General features: G+C 41.9%; 1 protein-coding gene across 1 annotated transcript in view; it reads left to right on the top strand.

Annotated features, from left to right (window-relative positions):
* LOC311489555 (netrin-G1-like) overlaps positions 1–12,294 on the top strand; it is a 53,785-nt gene extending 41,491 nt beyond the window's left edge. Inside the window, exons 4-6 of the mRNA XM_084546684.1 lie at positions 3,012–3,038; positions 4,105–4,149; positions 10,844–12,294. Of these exons, the coding sequence (XP_084402810.1) occupies positions 3,012–3,038; positions 4,105–4,149; positions 10,844–11,082 (311 nt within the window). The 3' untranslated portion in view covers positions 11,083–12,294. The remainder of the gene's footprint in view (positions 1–3,011; positions 3,039–4,104; positions 4,150–10,843) is intronic.
* The last annotated feature ends 10,308 nt before the right edge of the window (positions 12,295–22,602 follow it).

The raw sequence follows: 22,602 nt of genomic DNA, 5'->3' as shown, positions 1-22,602 counted from the left end.
TCCCCGATGCCGTTTCAAGCTTAGTTTATTATTCACTTTGTTTCTTTTGCAAAAATACTACCAACTGTATAAGAGGACCTACTGATGGCGTCATATCAGGCAATCTTCAGCATAAAACTACAACTTTGGCGGTTCATTCAAATCGTTTAAAGGGCGCATGTTTTAGATTACAACTCGCTAACTCTTTAATTACGCTGCAGTCGTCGTTAACTAGCTTGCAGCCATAGCACAGCTGGTGCAATGGCAGTTTTTTTGCATAAACAAATTGTTTACAAACGGTGCAGTGGTCAAATCTGAGTAAATTACACAAGACAATTAATTTTTATCTGAACGCGTACTGAGTAAAAAGCCAGCTCTGGTTAGGTGTACAGATCCATTTTAAACATCGAGTCAGCTCGACCTCAATTTCCACCTAAACTTAACCAAATAATCTGACCAAATATTTCTCAGCACCGTAAACTTTCCATATTGTGGCTTTGTTCTTTGGATAGAATTGACCATCTGTCATAAAGTTGCACGCCGTTATCTGGGGACCTAAACGCTGCCAAATAGTTAACAGGGACTTGCTGCACACATGTGTTTGTCTGCTTGTTTTAGGGGCTTTGTATCACTGGTCAACTGTTTTTACATTTCATTTATTCACAATTAAATGAGGGTGATTAACACCCCTACTAATGCTTTAACATTGAATTTGATATGGCAACCTTAACTCCAAGACGAGTGTGAACATGACGTCTCTGAGGCAGAAGGTGCTCTTTTGCATTATCCCCATTATAATCTTGGACGGCAGTTGAGTCACATTTATCAAATCCCATGCCTGAGGCGGGGGGGCTCATTGCTTCAATAAATCTAATACAGCCACACAGGGATGCGGTAGTAGACGGCCAAGCAAGGCCAGATGGTGGAAGATCTAGCCCTCTAGTCCCCTTGCACTGATTCAGCCTTGCAGTCAGAAACTCTCATGGCAGCCGTCGGCCGGGATTGACAGCAGGTTTTTCAGATGCTCAGTTTGATTGTCGGACTCGAATCCTCAGACGTGGTGCTCTGATAAGATTTGTACAGATATATGGTACTGCTATCGGTCCACTGTTTTTCTGTGAGTGAATCTGTGCACCGACACCTCTTTCCTTGCTCTTCTCACAGCTGTTTATTGTTGATGAGCATTACCCAGACAAACATGCAGTTTGCACGTATGTGCACAAAGCTGCGCGTGTGTGCATGCACATGCAAACACATCTGATCGTGTGTGGGAGTCTGTTTGTGGGAACGTTTGTGAACTCTAAGGAAATATTGCTGGATTTACCCCTGCACCTCTTCTGTGTTATGAGTCTCCCTGCAATGTGGTGCTCGCTGTCAGATTGACAGGGCTTTATTAAAAAATCCAACAGTTGGCCGCATCTGCACTGAACTGATGAAACCCAGGTCTAGCCATATCAAAAGCAATATTAGCACTTGTTTGGCAGCGGCATAAAATGCAATAATGTTGCACATGGAAGTGACGTAGCAATATTGGTCCCCCAGGTGTTGAATGAGCACACTTTTTTGTCTTGAATTATTCTTATTTCTCTCATAAGTAAAGCTCGGGTCCCATAACATGCCTTTACCTATTAGGTGAGACTCATATTTCCTACGAGGATATTAAACATAAAGCCCTTGTATTAAGACAAATATGCTGAACGTGCAAAATGTAATTATGGTTTAATAGCTTTCATCTGTCATCAAGTCTTCCTCTTTAATCTTGGAAGTCATTTATCTCATAGCTAGCGACAGGTCAGGGTCTATTACATATTCAAATCCCTGTACATGCAGAAATATGGACATACAGCAGCATGTGACCTTTCATCTAATAAATTAGAGCCCAAAATGGAGCCCTTTGTTGCTATGAGCCATAGCTGTCGGCAGCAGAGAGTGACGAAGAGTGATTCAAATCCAAGATTTTCCCTAAAGAAGGAGGAGAGATGTCTGTAGGTTGGCTGCAGAGCAGAAGAGGAATCACTTCAAGAATTATGTTGACAGTCCACTTTGCGGGGAGCGTCAACTCATCTTGTGTTCCAAAGCAGGTTCACGGGTTAAGAGGGGTCGGGGCTGAGAGTTTGATCAGACTGTAGAATGTGTTGTGGCTCCAAAGGGCAATATTGTTTGCCCTCCATTTCTCACACAGAACAACCATTGTTTAGAAATTGCGGCCTCTTTGCTCTCGTGCAAATTGGAGCTTAAAATACGTGCTTTTCCTGCCGCGGCCGCCGTGTCGTGGTCTTGGCAACAGTTGTTGTGGCAGCCCCAAACAGGTTACTAAGAGATGATTGTGGTGCAGACCATTTGACAAAACCCGGTGAAACATAATCACAGAAGACAAAGTGGCAACATTTGTGAAAAGGAGAATAAATTGCACTAATTTGGGGTTTAGGATCTGCCCGCTGATGAAATTAACGTCACACAAAGATGGTGAATCCTAGATGCTGATAGCGTGCAGGGGTCAGAGGCTCCATCTCACACGCAGGCCTGAATCAGTGATTAGAACTTGTATTTGTTATATATCTGTTATTCTTCAGTTTCTAGTCAGTTTTATACATACTGGAAAATAAAGTAATCTGACCATGTGAGGTGATTACAAGTTTTTCCAGATGCTGTTTGACTCTTACTCTTGTTACTGTTACTGAACAAGGGCCAATGGCAGATGTAAAAAAAACAACAACATGTTTATTCCAAGCATGAATGAAAACGCAGATGATAAAAAAAAAAGTTTTGATTCTGTTGACATTTCATCACCGTCAGACCTGTTATTATCATCAGAGGAAGGCGGGCGTTGGGCCAGGCAGTGGTCACGTCCTCTGCAGAGCCGTAGCCACTGCTAATCAGTGAACACAGTGGAGACCAATTGGATAAGTGTCGGTGGTCTTTCTGAAGGAAAACAACACCATCGGAATGTTTTCAATTGCATAAAGTTTCAAATATGAAACGGAATGAGTCGACGCTTTAATCAAACGCTCACTTCTTTGCTCTTTCCGCAGGTATTCCCAGTAATCATGGACCAGTGCGTAAGTTGATCACGCTTTTTATAATTGGCATGCAGATTAATGGTTTCCTCCCAGAGTCATGGCTAACTGTTGTTTGACTGATGATGTTTGTGTGAGAAATGTAGCTGTTTGTTACCTTTACTATTGATCACCATGTTTATCATGGCAAAAAGAAATCAATGCTAACAGAGCGTTCATAACGACACCTGCAACTTGACATCTTACCTTTGTGGAGAGAAGCATACAAATGCATTGTGTGAGGAAACCTTCATCCAGTGCATTTCTTATAGTGACCAAAGATATTGAAATTGCAAACAGTTTTGCATACCATGCTTTGGAAATGTTGTTTTCTTGTCATTCTGGAAAAATGAATGTAGTTTAAATCAATGAGCAATTTACCTATTTACAATGGAGCTTTTAAAATGTGTATTAAATGGCTTTTGCACTGCAGAGCAATAACCGGAAATTTATTTAAAGGTTGTTGCCATTACATTAAGGCAGAGGTAAATTATTAAAACTCTGCGGCATGGTGTGCAAAACAGTCAGAAATATTAAGAATACATCATTTGTAATAAATGTCCTAAAACCTGTGAAAATACTAGTATCGGTTACCAAATATTGCCCTGCATGTTTGGCCAGTGTACCTGCCTGCACAGCCAGCAGAGAACAATTCCTCCTTTCCACTAGAACATTTGCTTTAAGCTCATTGACAGATATATTTGCCCTAAGCCAAAGAGAAGAAAACCATTTTTCTTTTTTTTTTATAAAAAGCGTGTTTCCAGCCATGCACCCCTACGCATGTTGAAGCCTGAAGGTGACTCCACCAACTGGCTAACAACAGCATCTACCATGCATACACATCTCTGCCTTTGTCTTGTGGAAAATTCATCGGCGCTGCATGCACACCATTCTACATTAGCCCATTTACTACTAGTCCAAATATATGGCCCAAACTTTGCAATAATCCTGAGATAAATCAGCCTAGATAAAAGATAATCTATGCATGCTGTCCCTGTGCTTTAACTTATAACAGCATGATTTATATGACAACCCAGTGTAATATATAACCTTTCCCATTTTTACACAGATCGAGCAAATGCTTCATCTCTTGGTGTTGCAAATCGTAACCAAGGTAGGCTTATAGGCTTTGTAACTTCACCATGACATTACCAGTGCGTAGAAAGAATTGACTGTTTATTGATTGGCCATTTGGGGAAAAAAAGTGTAATACAGAATATGCAAATTGCAGTATGCAGTAGGTTGTTTTCCCAAAACCCAGATGCTTTCATCCTGCATGCATACAAACACACGCTGGTCCTTACAAGGCAGACCTTTTGTTATGAGAACACTATGGGGAATGGACCGCATGCCTCATGATCACAGAGTCCACAGCCTCCTAACCTCTCTGATCATGGCCTCTTTTTAATTACCCAGAATGCTCTCTGGGGGTGCACCCTTTCTGACATGTTCACGAGAAGAAGAAGAAGAAGAAAAAAAGGAAAGAGGAGAAGGAGAGGGAAGGAGAGAAGAGGCTCCAGGGGGGTTTATGTAGATTGATCTCCAGCTATCTCCAGCTAATCCTCAGGCCCAGATATCCTGTGTAGTGAGTGTAAAGTCGCATCTGCACCACTGCTCTCACAGCCAATAGGGGGGCAACACAAAAAAGAATTAAAAAAAGGATTTCCAGAAACAAAGGGGGCACGGTTTCCTCTCTTTTCTGGACTCACAAAAGCCGTAGATGAGATGCACCTATAAAACCATAATCCAGTGTTTTCTGCAGGCAGAGAAGAAGCAATGCCGGTTACTTCAGTGCAGTGCAGTGATTTATGAATACAATAGGACTCAAATGCACGACTGGGGACACAGGAGGTGGATAGAAAGCTGTAACTTAAAAAGCAGGCAAAGACAAAGACCAAAAAATCTCCAGGAACAAAAAAACACACTAGGAAAGAACTAGAATGTTTCTGACATGAAGTACAAAGACGAACTGGCAATGTGAGAAAGAAACATGAAGACCAAATACAGGGGGAACAATGAGGCACAGGTGAGACATGTCAGGCGGGGCTAACAATCAGGGACAGCAACCACTTGAGGGAAGTGAAGTAACTTAGAAAACAAAACAGGAAATCCCCAAAACACAGAGGTACAGTTTATTATGACCAGGAGCCGCAGCGCTGGATGTGACAATACAGTAATTCTGCTTTAATCTCTATCATTTCTACATAAAATGCCAGAACACACTATCTAATCTAATAGACCACTTTCAAGAAAGTGTTTCATGAATTGCAATCTCTGCATTCTGGTTTGCTGCAAGTAGAAGTTTTCCTGAGAAAATGCTTTAGTGCAGAGCGGACTTTTTTTATACTGCAACAGCAGCGTCTATATTTATGAAGGTTATACTCTTGAGTAATAAATTAATATGCATTCTGTACTATTCTGCAACAGTCAAAAAAGGCCCACTAAAAAAAGTCAAATGAGATTATAGTAAATCATATTAGAATTGTAGTATTTTATTATAGTCACAATCACAACCCGGGTAGGGCCTGATTGGTGTGATTGCTGGGAAAAAAATTTACAGTAAACATGTGTGCACTTTAACAATGGATAAACTGCAATTATTATACATTTTAATAAAAAGCAGAAGTTTTCTTTTGGAAGAGGTGAGAAATTTATGTAAAATACACCTATTTAAATTGGGATTGTTTGCCAGGAAATGGTTATAACTTGCAAAACTTGCAAAAGGCACCAGATTAAACAATCTTCCATTTGTTAATTAGTAAGCTAAAACTACTAATAAACTTAGTAGTTCTTCAATGCAACTTTTAAATCTGGCACAATACTTGAGTAAAGACAAAACAGGGCCCTTTTTTCCGTCCTCAGCCGCAGCATTGTATCCCCGCCTCCATCACTGCGGCGCTACTGACAGTTTATTGAACGTCCGTGGCCTTAAATCATCGGCTAATGATGAAGCCTTCATGTTAATATGATAACGGGGAGGCATGGCCGAACGCAGGTTTCAGCTTACACTGACATCATGGCAAAGGATATCGATCCAGTGTAATTGAAGCAACACTATTCTGTCTCAGAGAATATAATTAGCAGATCCTGTATCTGAAAACTGTCCTCAGTTGTAGTTAATCGCTCCGGTGAATCTATAGTTATAAATGCCTGTTAAAAATATTAAATGCATCATTCTGAATGGATGAAGTGAATCATTTATTTGCAGTTAAGTGGTGGTGTTGCTCTTTCTGTAAGGTGATTTTTAAGAAAGTGGGGTTTCTTTAATAGTGTAACTCTTTTTCACTTGATTCATGTAACATCAGATCTGTAGATATGAATGGATATATATAACAAGGTTGGCTGTCAATAAAACTTACTTCCACCACTTAAGATCTAGATCTCCCACAAAAAAAGTAAATAAATAAGTAAAAAGAGTGACAGGAGCCATGATCTAGGACATCGATTTGTCACTTTTAACTTGTTATCATGCTGTGACTTTCTGTATCACGGAGTCTCCGGTCGCAGACTATCTGAGGACATCAAGAGTTCGCCGAGATGAGATGATTGGAGAACTGCCCGGATATGTTTAGGACATAAACAGACTCGTCTAAAAAGCAACAAAAGAAGGAATGACCATGTGCAAAATGTCACTATAATATTAGATTAAATGACTCCTAGTTTAATTTAGAACAGTAGTGTGTTAGTGTGACACAATCTAAAGCACACGGCGTACCTTTCAATTGCATCGTGCACAAACAGCCATGTGAGATATAATTCCGCTTCTTGCCCTTCCTGTCACTGCTGAGCTGTTGCAGTGAGGAATTTTCTCCATGTTGCTTCATGCAACACCAAGGCCCGGGGATGGATCTGTCATAACAGTTATACTGCTAAAATGTCACACGTCTGACAGAGGTGTGAGGTGCACATATGTCTAAGAGACAGTACCCTGGTGGTTAGCCAGAAGTGGAATTGCCGTGTCCTCACTTGCTGCCAGCACAGGTCCTAGATGGTGTGATGTCACACAGGGCAAAATTGCCGAGCGCAGTATATGAATAAAGCTAAAATAAGATTTCTTTAGATTGACTTTTATCCTGTATTAATAAAGGGCTACCGATTTTAAACATGACACGCAGAGCCTTTGACTCTACTGATGTCATTTGTTGTTTTGACTTTAAACCAGAGAGCCTGTGCGACACACTGGATGCCAAGAGTTTGAAAAACACGGGGGTGTCTCTAATGAAAAAATCAACATAGCCAAAGTGACCTCATCCATTAAAGGGGAACTACTGTTTTTTACAACATGGACCTTATTTCTGGCATAAAATACTGTCGTTTACTCAACCAAAAATCTTTGGAGTAATTTGTATTCCTTCTGGAGATAATTAGATCAGCGTATATCCATATAGTGGGAGTGACTGGGGCACCGAAACGCAGCCTGTAAATAACGCATTATCTGCCGCAAAACTCGTTCATTTCACCAATATTTTGTTATCGTACGCTAATGCTATTCCCCGTTGAGTCCGGAGTCAGCTGTTATCATAATCCGGGGTCTGTAGGTCAATCTACAGACTCCGGATTTATTGATGTATTCTGACCTGGATGACGTCGTCTATGAGCGCTCCACGCACCCGCGATGGTCGGCTAACTCCGGACTCAACGGGGAACAGCACTAGTGTGCTATAACAAAATATTGGTGAAATGAACGAGTTTCGCGGCAGATAATGCGTTATTTAGAGGCTGCGTTTCGGTGCCCCAGTCACTCCCACTATATGGATATACACAGATCTAAATATCTCCCGAAGGAATATAAATTACACAAAAGTTATATGGGTGAGTAAACGATCGTATTTTATGTCAGAAATAAGGTCCAGGTTGTAAAAAGCAGTAGTTCCCCTTTAAATTGCGGATGACATTTTGTTTTTTTCTGGAGCCAAAAGTGACAATATTTGAATGTGAGGGAGGAGCTGGGGCCGAGCGAGGGGTTATTCTTGTTGATCAAACCCAGACATGTCAATCACACCAGGCAGAGCCCTGAGCAAACATCTCTCTGAGGCCTAAAATCTACTTTATTATGAAATTACTTTCAAAATGACCCCCAGAATACAAATCAGAACAGTGTTATTTAGCTAGTGGCATTTCATGAGACAATTCACGAGGGACTTTTGAAAGGAAGCTAATTGGAGTTTTTTGATGTAGCATCCATCAGTGGTATTGCACTTTAATGTTCTTAAACATGAGAACTGGTTCAGATGTACATTTGAATATATTTTACTGATGATAACTAAGCATGTATGAAAGCTTCATATTGTGTCTTGTTTCATTGGCATGTGCGTCTTATTTATAATAACACATTAGTGACGCTAAAAAAGTGATTTCTTGATTCTTCTTCTTCTTTTTTTCTCATGACATCACGCCACGTGGCTCCACCGTAACACCGCAGGCTTAAGCCTCTGCAAAAGCAAACCAAATGGGCTGCAAATGCTTTTAGCAAGTCACCGGTCCTGTGGGTCCGCTGGAGGACACACAGATTATCCTAAGGCCACAGGCAACAATGTTAATGTGCGGTCGAGGCAATTGAGACTCAGCCGATCCCGTATAAGTCTTATCCGAAATACAAGGAGCAGGTGTTTGCCATTAGCTGCTAAAAAAAAATAATAATAAGACAAAATGGTTAGATGACGCTGATTGGTGTGCAGCCAGGAGGCCATTAACGTCTGAAGCCACAGAGGACAGGGCAGCGGCACTCCACAATTTTTTCCGTGAATGCAAGGTTCAAGTGCAGAACCTTTTGGACTAGAAAGGTGATAGTTTTATTGGGCATCACGTGCAAGCAGAATTTACACCAGGTTTGTGCCAAATGGAGTATAAATACACCGACTTAAATACTCTATCTTAAGGTACTTGTACTTTGCAGGAATGTCGTGTAACCTCCCACCTATATTTCAGAGGACAGTGATGTACTAAAATGTGATATAAGCTTAGAATTTGTCCTCAGAAAGGTGTTAACATAAATAAGAGACACGTTACTTTGCTAATATGTAATAATGAATCACTCACAAAGGCCATTTTTTTTATATACGGTGTATTTTGATGATACTTTAAATAATATTCCTAACATAGTCAGATTGAGTACTTTTATAATTAACTGTTAAAGTAAATCTGATGTCATAAATAAATGTAAAAATCCATTTTAGAGTAAGGTAGTTGTCAAATACTGTATGTTGTTCTGCAAAGGTTGTATAATATCAATAAAGACTACAGGTTACAGGGAGGACCGTCACAGATGATGCCTGTTACACCCAATAATAATATAGCCATCCTAATCTAACACATGTCAAAGCTCCAGTCATTAAAAAAAATTAAAAATAATGCATTTGTAGTTTATAGTTCTTTTTCTTCTATTATTATTATTATAGTATAGTATTATAGTATTGATTTGACCTTTATAGGAAAATATATGCAAACGGTTTACTCATGGTTTGCATCATTAATGTTACAGCATAACATTATTCTACGAATATAATAAGAATAAGAATTGGGGGAAAAAAGTAATCTATCAAAGCCGTCAATCTTAAAGTGCAAGAAGACCTGCTGCATTTTAAGAATACAATGCTTTTATCACTGACATCTCTACACACACATAAAAACTGTTAAACACAACGATAGCAACGCAGCAGATTTCTATGAAAATGGATCACACACGTCACACTTCAACAATTAATCACAATCTAACGTTTAAGTGGGGAAGGAGAAAAAAAACAAAAAACAACAGTATCCACAGGTGGAATTTCCATTTAAAGCACATAACAGCAGTGGTGTCAGAGTGAAGAGGCTGTGAATGTTATTAAGTTAAATGCAACACCAGTGCCTTCTTAATCAGTTTTGGCATGAGCAATGATTATATGTTGAGTTTATTCTGATGCATGAGCCACATTACTGAAAACCAAAAATGTGATTACTATTTATGCAGCGAGAGATATCCAATTACGCTCAAATCTCTTGGCAAATATTACGTCTTCCAGGATTTCACCTCTGCCAGCAGAGAGGCTTCCTGGGATAATTGAGTCGTGAGTTTTTGTCTGGAAACGCGAATATTAGCTTATGCGGCTCTGATCGGTCTATATCAAAACAAAGGGATGTTTTTACGGCCGCTAAAACTGTGCGGCTCTGAGTATTACATTTTGTTCATCTCAGAGTGTTGCATTTGTTTGTTGTAAGGCTAACAGCTGAGAGGAAAACAACAGCTATTGACGAATTACCTGGAAATGCTTATTTGCATATCAAAGGTGGTGGTGGTGGGGGTGTGATGGAACCAGGGATCCATCCCATGTCTTCTCCTCTTCTCTGTTCTCCTGTCCTCAGCACTGAGGGGCTGTTTCACAATACTCTGGCATCCTTTGATTCACTTAATCATTAATTTCACCTCAGCCGTGCCACGGTTTGTTTGCTCTTTTGTTTTGCCAGGATCATTTTGCTCAGAAGTCCCTTTGGTGCGTCTAAAAATATCCATAAAGCCATGAAGAAAAAGTCTCCTGTCATACACAGTCATTCAGAATAAGTGTGTTCACAGGCTGTTGGTCGTTGTGTTTTTCATTTAATACGTGCCCTGGCTGTGTCTTCCTTTTGCACACTTTCTGAAGTCCTTGGCTTCACCCTATCTAATGTGTCAGCTGTGCTCTAAGGACACACAGCGATGCAGACAGGACAGGAAGAGGCAGCTTGTGCCCTGTGAACCTGCCTGTTGATGTTCTCTGCTGCCCTATCACTGAGTGATCTATTAATCACGCTCTCCTGTCTCCCCTGCCCTTTCTGCTCTGTCTCCGCAGCTCGGGTGTGTGACAACGCGATGCTGCGCTGTCAGAACGGTGGCACGTGCCACCACCATCAGCGGTGCCATTGTTCCCCCGGCTTCACGGGCGTCCTGTGCGAGAGAGCTCGCTGCCAGGGTCCCGGGGAGTGTGATGACCAATTGTCTGGACAGGCCTCGTTCCATCATCACCCCACAGGCCGCCAGCTCGCTCTTACCCTTGTAGTGCTCCCTCTATTGATTGTTTCTCTTTGCTGAGGGACCTGAACCAAATCCTCAACCAAAACCCTGAGACCACAAATGCTGAAATTGAACTCTCAACCTTAAGGACAATGAAGAATGTGCGGACAATGTGCTCAGCATACAATATAAGCAACTCTTTTCTATATCCAAGGTCGGCTGCGGTGGGTGACAATGGGATTAGTGCGACGGGGTTGTGCACCGATGTGTTACACTGAATGATTTCTGAAAGGCTCGGGGAAGTCACTGCTGTCTTCACAGAGAAAAAGAGTCGGAGCCCTCGCTTTGTGTCATCGGCTAATACTCCATTAAAAGCAGACTGGAGACTCCACTCAGATACAGCTACCCACATTCTGAGAGCAAACTGTACAAATCTAGACACACGATTTCCAAGCATCATCTGAAGTTATTAAAAAAAAATAATAATAATAGCGTGGAGGTGGGCATCTTAAAACATTTTGCCTCACTGCCTCCTCCCTTACTTGTTCTCCTTCTCCTTCCCCCTCACTCTTCCCCGTTTCACCTCACATCCCTCTCCTTGCTGTGCTTTGGTGACGCTGGTGATTTTTACTTTGCTGAGGGGTGTCTGTTGTTTTTGCCAAATGCTGCACATGTGTTATTATCAAGCCCCTAACAAGTACCGATAGTACTTTTTTCTTTTTCCGAGGCTTCGTAGTCATGCTTGAGCTCACCTGTACGAGGAGGGAAAAAAAAAAGTTGTAACATACTGTAACTGTATTTAATTTTGTATAAAACAGATATTTTCATGACTACGCAAAACAAAAAGATGTATTACTTGTTTTCTATTGCTGCCGACCCGTCCTACAGTAGATGTGGACTATGAGTGCGTAAGGAGTTTTGGTTGTATTATTTCTTTGCTTGTGCGACACGTGGTTCTCTTCCTGCGAGAGCTGCTGTCGCAAACTATGTTTACATACACACGTACACAATACACTTCCACCAAAGCGAAAAACGAAAAAAAAAAACATGTCTTTGTCTTGTTGTTGAGCAGTAGTAATTTTATTAAGTAGTAACATTTGAGACAAGATGTGTAGAGTGCAAACGGTGTATTGTTTGTAGCCGATGACAATAGCTGAATGTCATTTTAAAGGATTTTTAAAAAGCTATCAATGCCAGTTATTGACCATTTCACTGAAGCAACAGTTGCTGGTAATAATATATATCAGTCAGCAAATACCTTCCTGGTTCCATGACTTTGGTTGTTTCATTTAATGTGCTGTAACACATCCTTGTTGTGCTCACAAAACATGGGAGAAGAGGAAGAACCTCGACAAAATCCCATCAACTTTATGTAAATTTAACAAGAAGACTCAGAGAGGAGGAGATTGCACGGCTGTCGCAGAGGTTGTCCAGCTCAAATCTGTAATCAGATCTAATCCTTGAATCAAATGGGAAGAGGGGAAGGTTTTCTGAGCTGGTACGGTTGAAAGCCTGCATCCTGCTGCGGGAGCCGCCGCAAAGCTGCACGTTCAGGAAATGAGCTTTAATTCACGGAGGGTCAATGAATAGAAATGAAGTCGCGTCCCACTGGGTGACATATTGAGCACTGAGACCAATTTCATTTGAGAGATTAATTTTACTCCCGAGGTTGTTATGAAACACCTAATTGTGCTCGAGTCAAATGTAAGTGCCTCTCATTAAATGACACTGTCTGTGAAAAGAGTAGCATATGCCTTTTTCGACAGAGACTCTTGCTGTGGAGAGCAACTTGGGGAAACTAAGGATTTGAAACGCATTTGCAATGAGTGGATCCACTGTAACATTAATAAATACAACATCTTTGGAAGAAAAAGACGAGTCAGAGAAGCAGAGAAAACACAAGATGAAACTGTACAATTGTACATTTAGAAAATAAATTATCACTATCAGTGTTGGTGTGCATTGAACTGTTTAAAGAGTGATCGTAGAGTAAGGAGGGTTGTTGTTTTGTGTATCCCACAACCAAAACTACAAGAGCAAAACCGTAAAGAATGGATTAGCTGTGCATATCTGCTAATATAAGTGGCAAATGTTAGCATGTTCAGCTAACAGGATTACAAAGAACAGTAATAACTCTTAACATTCAAAGCCAAGGAGCATTTAATTCTTTGTGGATGGTCAAAACAAAAGCTCACCCATTGCATAGAATCCTAATACTACGATACCTAATTTCTGCACGGCAAGGGATGCTATCAGAGGCTGGGTTACACGTTAGCGATTAGCGTGCATGTAGCATATTTAGATTTGAGTGGGGTCCGCATACCAGCAACTGCCGATAATCCTGTTGTCCAAGATAGCATCAGTTTCATCAACACAGCATTCACTCAAATAACATTTTCTCTGTAATGTTCAACGCATACTGGTGGAAATACAAACAATAAAGTGTCTACCATCTTCCTTGCTTGTCCAGATACATAGCTAGCAAAGTGTGTAAAAAGGGTTTGGCTATGTTGGAATGAAAGTGTTTTCCCTGTAAAGCCTGTTTTTCATACTTGCACAATGGACGTATGCAGAGCCTTCTTGGCAGACTACGACTTTGTGAGCATTTCTAATTGTGCGTTGGTGTGTCAGTGTCGCTCTGCATCTGTGCCGCCAAAATACGGTGTAAGTTCTTTGACATGAGGTAGAAGGACAGTGAACTTTTTGTGCTTGTCTGGCCATTGAGAGACATGGATGAGGGAAGTAAATTTCAGAGCAATCCATGTGTTGTCGCAATGTGCAATTACGTTTTAGAGAGGTACCCAACAGGCTGTGGTATAGGGTATGAAGTGTCATGCAGCCTAGGGTACGGCTTAAGGTATAGCTTAGGGCAGAGGTCTTCAACAGGGGGTCCGCGACCCCTAGGGGGTCCGCGGAGGTACTGGGTCGCAATTTTTTTTTTTCCATAAATGTAAATGTCTTTAAATACACATATACATAAGTAGGGTGTCCCCGCTCCATCTCTCCATCAGTTTGGGGGTCCTTGGCCTGGAAAACATTGAAGACCCCTGGCTTAGGGTACGCCGTTGGATACAGTATTTGGTACAGCACAGGGTATGCCATAGGGTACGGCGTAGGGTACGGCGTAGGGTATGGCGTAGGGTACGGTTTAGGGTGTACCATAAGGTACTGCTCAGGATATGGCACAGGATACAGCATAGGGTACGGTATTCGGTGTGGTGTAGGGTACAGTGTAGGGTACGGCGTAGGGTACAGTGTAGGGTACGGCATAGGGTTACGACATAGGGTTACGGCATAGGGTACGGCGTAGGGTACAGTGTAGGGTTACGGCATAGGGTACGGTGTAGGGTATGGCGTAGGGTATGGCGTAGGGTACGGCATAGAGTACAGTGTAGGGTACGGCATAGGGTTACAGCGTAGGGTACAGCGTAGGGTACAGCTGGGGTACGGCTTAGGGTGCACCTAAGGTACTGCTCAGGATATGGCACAGGATACAGCATAGGGTACGGTATTCAGTGTGGCGTAGGGTACGGCATAGGGTACGTCTTAAGTTACAGCTCAGGGTATGGTGTAGGGCGCACAGTATGGTGAGCAGTCGTATGCGCTGTAGTGTGTGGCATAGGGTATGGCTTTGCTCTGATGCGGAAGTATACAATTTGCTTTACAACAGTCAACAGTCAACAGTTGCTGCCTTCAAATGTTTGGTGTCATGCTTACCGTGTTCATCATTAAACCCAATATGAACGCCCAACTCTTTTTCATTTTCAGTAAGGTCTGAGTTATGTACATGACCCGTGTCCTTTCCCATGAATTAAAAGGCAGCATACGTAACCATCAGCTTCTTATTTAAGACATAAGCTGAATGTCCCCATCTTGCTCCTTCATTATTCCCGATGAGGATGTTCACTGTTCAGAGCTCTATCTTTTCTGTCTCCGCTCCGAGTGTTTCTGGTCAAAAGCTCTGGTGTCGTCACTGTTTTTCTTTTCAGGCAACCAACCCCCCTGGTAACCACAAAAATGGAGGATAGGCTTGTACTGACTATGACTGTCTATCCCGAGCTTTATATATCGGACTGGAATGACCACGGCCAAGATGGAAAAGCCCATTTGTGTGAGCAGACCGACTGCACGTTGAATGTTGCTGTTAAGTGTTATGTTGTTGATGAAGCACTGGGATGACGTGCTAACGAGCAACCTGACATGAGGTTCTCGGCCAGAGAAGAACCCTTTACAGACACACGCCCATGCATGGATGGATTTTGAAGAAAAAGCAAGAAATGAGTGGGCAGTTTAATAATTAATGAGCTGGAGATAATGAATTATTTCTGAGACAGGTGCAATTACAGTTAGATATAAATCAGACGCCTGGTTTTGTGTGCCCCTCTGTAAAGATTCATAGACCCACTGGCTCATGATTTTTATGGTGAATTCGCTCCCATTGTCATATGAAGCTGCACATCTAAGTTTCATATGCATACTAACAACAGGGTTTAGCAAAAGGTCAATTGCACATACAAGCTTATGGGTGTAGTAAAACTGGAAAACTACTTTGCTCTTACCCCCAGTATAGCAACAACATGGCATCTGTCCAACTTTGTAGTTTTCTCCTCAATTCCTCTCCCTGAACTGTCTCTGCAGATTGTAAAAATGGCACACTTAAGACTGCGTGCAGTGATAAGTGTGAGAAAAAGAGATTTTAGAGCAGTGTTTAAGATCCACCGACTGTGTGTGTGTGTGTGTGTGTGTGTACGTGAAAGACAATTACCTTTATGACATGTTAGTGCAATAAAACTGGTGTTTTATGACCCTTGCTTCTGGCTTTGGGCTGTATTTAGCTATTAACCACGAAAAGTTTTAAGGTTAAATTCAAGTCTCTCGCACTTAAATTCAGATTATGGGCCAAAAAGGTTGACGAACAACTGGATGGAGACCATTGCTCTGCAACACTCTGCCAAGAGTTAGTGCTATAACTCCTCTACATGGGCTGCTTTCTGCTGGAGAAAGGTAATGGGAATATTTAACAAAATGTTCTCTTTTCTGCACTGGATTTAGAAAGAAAAATAAATAAACAAAGGTGTTGTCGAACATATAGATGTATTTTAAGAATGCTGTCGCTCAAACATGTGACAGCGGAGGTGCATTTCATGATAACGATTTATTTTTTTTTCTTTTGGTAGAATTTTTGAGTGCAGCATGGGGCTTTTTCTTTCCCTGGGTCAGAATTCAGAGCACAAAGAAAAAGACCTGAGGATTTTGTTCGCTAGTTATGTTCCCCACTGTTCCGTGTCACAGCAACGCCTTGTCCTTCCTCCTTTCACATCTGAGACTCAGGAGGGGGTATTAGGAGGACATTTTTAGACACGAGCAGTCCTTGTGTTCTGCCGCTGTCAGCACTGGTGGCACCAACGGAAAGTTACATAAGACAGGGGGTATTCGGTATCGAGGAAGAGAAGAGGCTGAGCAGCATGACTGGAGCTTATTAGCAAACCCAATATCCATATTTAGCTGTGTGAAATGCCCAGCAGTAGAACTCATAACAGACTGATGGTGTTCGGGGACAAGAAGCTAAACTTTTCTGTCAGTCAACACTGTAAACAGTACTAATGCAATGCATATGTTGAGCGTTGCTACATACAGTAGAAGCCCCCGACTCACATTTTTTCCCCTAGATCATTTGAATATTTATAATCCTTATGGTATCCTTATGGGGACACAAAGCCTGATTCATATTTCTTCCCCCGGCTGTTTTAAATCAAGGCTTACGAGGAAAGCACGGCTCCTTTTTGGATCATAAATTTCAGGGATTTTATATATGTTCACATCTCTGAGTGTACGTTAGAAGTTGCTGGTCCTTATACAATACGTGTCACAACTCTAGAAGTTGCCCTTGACCCTGTCACCGAGCAGACTTCAGCTGCTATTTCAACTGTGTCTGGAACAAAAGAAACAATGCTATAGCCCGGCTCCATATGGAGAACTGCAGATCCCGTAAAGGCGTCTCTTTCTTAGAGTAGCAGCTGCATTGTCATAGACTGAAAGGGATTGCACTTATTTATTTATTTATTTGCTTGTCAGTTTGCTTGTTTGTTCAGAAAGTTTCTTTGCAAATGCTTGCTGCCATCTGAAGGAAAAGTTGCGCCCGCTCCTGCAAAACGTTTGCACACACAAATTAAAACTGCTTGTCCGAGACAGATGGGAAATGTGGACTCAGATTTTGAATTCTTGAATTGAATTTAACAGAACTTATATGTAAGATAAGTAGCCTTAGTTAATAAGATTCAAATTAGCTGTTACCAGTGACAGACAGCAAATCATTAATTTTGTTGTGCATCCAAAAGAAGAATGAAGCAACGTAACTAATAAACAACAACTGCTTTTTCTCTTTCGCTCTTCAGCTGAGATAAATGCAGAAAAACAAAACAACAATGTGTTGAATCCACTGATCGCTGCAACGCCGGTAAAATGACCTGACTTCGTTTTACAAATTCCGTCCTTGTAACCGCGGATGTGAGCCTGCCTTCCATTAAATTTCAACCTCACTCAAGAAACCTTCACGAGTTTCAGATTTCTTCCCCTCCGAGATGCAGCGAGCTTAAATTAAAAAGGTGTGGAAGTGCAAATAAGCTCCACGAGGACAGATCCCGTCACCGTTCTAATCCTCCTTTTAAATATCATTAATACACATCTATGCACCCTACTTTTTAACTAAACAAAAAACAGCATTAATATCATGTCAATAATGCTGGGTTTTTTTGGGCCGTGAACTGAAAAACTGTATACTGTATAAAGGCTTAACATCATATGTGACAAAAAAGTAAAGAAAGGGAGGCATGTGTTCACGACCAGGCACCGTGAGTCACCGGCATCTATAGGACCTCCCACCCTCTCAATCCTAATCAATTTTTCAGTTCCATCTGTAGAAAGTGTATCGACTCCATCTGTGTGACAACACATTAGGAATGGCACTTATGGAGAGGTCGGAGCAGCATGCCATATGTGGCTTTATCAAACTCCTATTCACATCCCTGACACTGCAAGGACAGCTGGCGGGTGGTTCGCCGGCTTGGCACACAGAGCCAGAGTGCACTGGAATCAATAGGCAGAACAAAGAAGAAGTTAAGCTGCCTCTGCTGGAACATCGCTGAAATATCTTTCTCGCTACTAGCCTGGTCTTGTTTAGTGACTAAACAGGAAGCAGTGTTTCCTCTCTGTTCCCGTCAATCAGCCCAAAAAAATGTACGAATAATGCCATTGCTGGTTTATTATTTCATCTGATGCTACCCTGCTAACGCGAGAGGCTATGAACTATGTTTGACTGAGTGGCAAATAGTAGGTGTCAAATAATCGCTACAATTATGTGGACAAAAACAAAATCCAAAATATCAGTTTAATGCAACAGTTTGGTAAAATATTTTCGCTTTCTTGTCACAGCCGCAATCCAATTTGGTGTCCCCCTCATTTTAATACATTCTAGGGCTGCAATCGGCTCTTCAGCTACAGATGGTAATCCAACTCGTCTTTTTTCTCCCCCTCACTGCCAAACCCAACACTTCTGGCCTTCACTGCCTCACCTAAATTGCAAATCAGGCCTGGCTGGGATTGGCACCGCTAGCCTCCAACGCCCTGTTGAAGAAATTATTTATGTGTCGCACCAACACTATCCATAAATAAGACATGCCATTCACAGTCTGCTCCCGGAAGTTTGGAAGAAAACGGTTTATCCTCATTTTCTCACGTGCTGGGAGGGATACTTTTTTGTGATGGTTGCTTGGTTTTACCATAAACACCTCTGACTGAGGAGACGCAAAATAACGCAGCTGGAGAGTGTGTCAAAGACATATTCTAAAGTCCATTGAACACTCAGGTTGTGAGGGATAAACCTAACTATGAATGCAGAGATTGTTAAACTGCAAACATTACAGCGTCCCTGATTAATTGCATGTAACATCAGGTGCAGTATGTGGCCGGTCGAGAGCTCTTAAAATAGAGGGATTACCCAAACGCCAATAAACATTTTCTCTTTCCTCCAATCATATCTAACTATGCAGATACTTTTATTTGTCCTACAAGCGTCGCCAGATTTCTTGCCTCCACTTTTACACAGTGGACATCCCCACTGTAGCACACTCCAGACATGAAAAGCAGACTGGGGACAATATAATGGAGAAATCATTTGCAGGATGAGTCAATAGCAATGAAATTTGAAGCAAACAGATTGAAAAATAAACAAATAATTTTAGCAGGTTAGGATAAAAAAATAGACTGCATAATGTCATCAGTAGGTGGTGGTATAGACTGTTTAATGCATAGCTGAAATAAATAATTAGAGTAAAAGAAGGTGAGGTCCCAACCAAATGCCAAAAAAAACAGACAGAAATAAGACCAGATCACCCAAATAATAGTTGACGTTTTCTTTCTCCTCTAATCAGATCTAACTACGCTCACAGTTGTGGTTTTATTTTTCAGCTCCGGACACAACCTGTAGGGCACTCAAAACGTATCATACAGACAGAGGAAATTTTAATGCAACTGTCATCAGCAGAATGAGCCATTAGCAAGCAAATCAGAAAATTTTAAATCTCCCAAAAACAAGCAAATCCAGCATGTATTCATGGGTTTCATCAGGTCCCTTTCCACAGGTGTTTTAATCAAGCACCATGCAGTCTACATTCATAAACACCTGTGGAAAGGGACCTGGTGAAACCCATGAATAGGGGTTTTTAGAAGGTGGTGGTATAGGCCAAATTACACAGACGTGAATGTAATGCCAAAAAACAAAACACACACACAAAAAAAGATTAAGCAAATCGAGGATTGATTTTTCCGCGTTTCATGAGTTTTCCTCATCTTCTTCTCTAGACGTTGAAACAGCTCATTAGCTCATGTCACAACCCGGCTCAAAGGACGGACTAAATCTGGAGACCACACATGAATCTCTTAAACGAAGTAAATTCATTCTATTGGCTTAAATCAATTATGCAGTCAGTTAATCAGTCATGTATGTAGTGTGCATTTGAGTGAGTGAATGCCAGAATAGGAGGACACAAGATAAACCGAAGCTCAACCAAACCAAAGCAGAGACAGACACAGAGGCTGCTCAGGCACCCCCAGATATAGGTTAGCAATCACATCAGTCCAGGTGTCAGCCATCACTGCTAATGAACCGCTGCTCAAACGCCAACAAATGAGAAAGCAGGTCTTGAGGCCTGGAAGCCGTGGCACTTATTAGGCTGTAATGTCTACTATGTCCAAATTAATTTGGAATGAATGTTTCCTTTCCCTGCTAACAGCAATTAAAAAAAGAAAAAGTCACACAAAGCTTTTCAGAAAAACAGAAAACGATGCCATTTCAACAATCTTTTTAAATGCATTACTTGAAATTGTGCATAAAAATCCCAGAAACGAACACGGTTACTGTGATGTTCTGACTGGTGGAGAGCGTCTACTATCTGAGCCTTATACAAGTGTAAATAGTGACTGTAAATGCCTCCAATCTGCATCTTCTTGCAATTCTGAATTTATTTTTTATTTTTGTAGTCTACATTTGTCACAAACCAGTGTTGACCGGAGGACTAGTTAATCCAGGGACTGTTATCTCATGTACTGGAGGAAAAGAAAGGCACAGGTGGTGGCGGTGACACAAAATCCCCAAACAAATAATGGGTACAAAGAAGCAGTTAGAGAAAGAAGCAGACACACGGACAGATAGCAGGAGAGACAGACTGACAGGGACATGAGGAGAGACAGAGCAGAGGCAGACAGGGGGAGCGCAAAACAAAGGGAATCAAGTTACAGTGGAGAGAAATAAAGGAGAGAAGACAGAAGCCTTCATCACAAAAGGCTGCCATGAAACAATGGTTCCCCTGATGGAAAGAGGCAGCTGTAAACATGAACAGCACCGTTTGGCAGACCTGGAGGAAAGGATTGGAGGGGAGAAAAGAGAGGGAGAAATGAGAAAGAGAGATGGGGGGGGGGCAAGAGAGAGAAAGACAGGCCATGCCAAAGCAGCCCCCGTGACAAGCAGCACCACCTCGTTAAACCTGTCCCTGGGAGTCACAGGCAGATGCTCTGCTTTTTCTATGATAATGGCCGACCTGCTAAGCAGCTAGCAGCGTCACGCTCCTTCGAACAACTATTGACCTCAAAGCTGTCGCTCGCTTTCACGCCAACGCTGGTTCCAGCTCGCCACGCTCGGTCGGGAGGGCCTTGTTGCATTGTGGAGTTTTAATGCAGGCTTGGACGTATTAATAAGGCTTGTTATCAAATGTCTTAATGTCTTAAATGTTGCCGAGTTCGTGAGCTGCTCCGCGTGTGGGCATCACATGGAGTGTCTCTAAATTCCTGGTCACCAATTATGTCTTTAGACCTTTCAAAACACGCTCCCCAGCCGGTGCGAGTTGGCATTAAGGATATGAAAGTGTTGCCCATTAACGTGCATTTATTCACCATTTTACATTTTGGAGACCCACCGCTGTCAGGCATCAAAGCGCACTCAGCGCATGGAGCCACGAGTCAAGAGGAAGTAACTGGGGTGAGGGAGGGACAGAGAGAGAGAGAGACAGAGAGACAGAGAGAGAGAGAGAGAGCAGCGGTTCTCTGAGGATTAGCTCATTTAGACCGCTTTGATCTGTGAGATCTTAATTGCTTGGTAGCACTGATAGAGTCCTCATGGAGACTTGGCAACAACACTCAGGCGAGGCGGGAGGAGAGTGGTCGAGTTCTTACCTTCTCTTCCTGTTCCTTGTTTTCCTAAAATGCAAACTTATCCCAGTACAACAGATCAAGCATTTTAACCTGTCAGGAAAAGACAGGTCATATTAATTTATACGATTAGAACAATTTTATTAAGTATTAAAGCTGCAGTGCAGAACTTTTCTGTTTGGTATCCCGGTTGTGACATTGTGAGTAGTTACACAATTCCTGCAGGCGCATGTGCAGAGCGTGCACCGACACAAAAAGTCCCTCAGCGCTCGTTTTCAGCTCTCTCCGACAAGGATAGTTGATCGCTTTGTTTTTTACATTGAAATCCTTCTTCTGAACACTGAGTCCTTTGTTTTATTCGGAGCATCAGGAACTCTTCTTGAAGGCTTCCTAGGTCCTACTTCGTTCTTCCTGACCACCAGAGATAGTGGAACCTTTCATAACTCTTGTTTCCTCCTCCCCTCCCCAATATTCCCAGTTGCTGCATCCTACTCCACCTACGTCACTGGTTTGGCTTCCCGCTTTAGCCCTGGCAAGCGATCATTGCTGGCAGAGGAAAAACACATCGCTACTGGTGCACCAGCGCAGCAATGTCACCACAAACACTAGATCTAAAATTCCTGTCTTCTGCGAAATACAGAGAGATTTACATGGCACTGATGGGCTTAATCGCCATTGTGTGTGTGCTCATTTGATACGGGATTAAATGTAACAGACCTCCACGACAGCTTAAATGATTATTTTCTTCATTCTGATATTCAATAACGTCCAAGCTTCTCTCATAAGGAAGCGTTTATATATTTATATGCAGCCAGTCCTCCTTCTTGTCTTTGGAACCCTCTCATGCTCTTTTTCAGACCTAGCATTGATGCCACTTCCCTCATCAACCGAATAGCT

The sequence above is a fragment of the Chelon labrosus genome (genome assembly GCF_963514085.1).
Source record: "Chelon labrosus genome assembly, chromosome: 6".
Taxonomy (NCBI): Eukaryota; Metazoa; Chordata; class Actinopteri; order Mugiliformes; family Mugilidae; genus Chelon; species Chelon labrosus.
The sequence above is the reverse complement of the archived record's forward strand: the minus strand, read 5'-3'. Positions and strand labels throughout refer to the sequence as shown.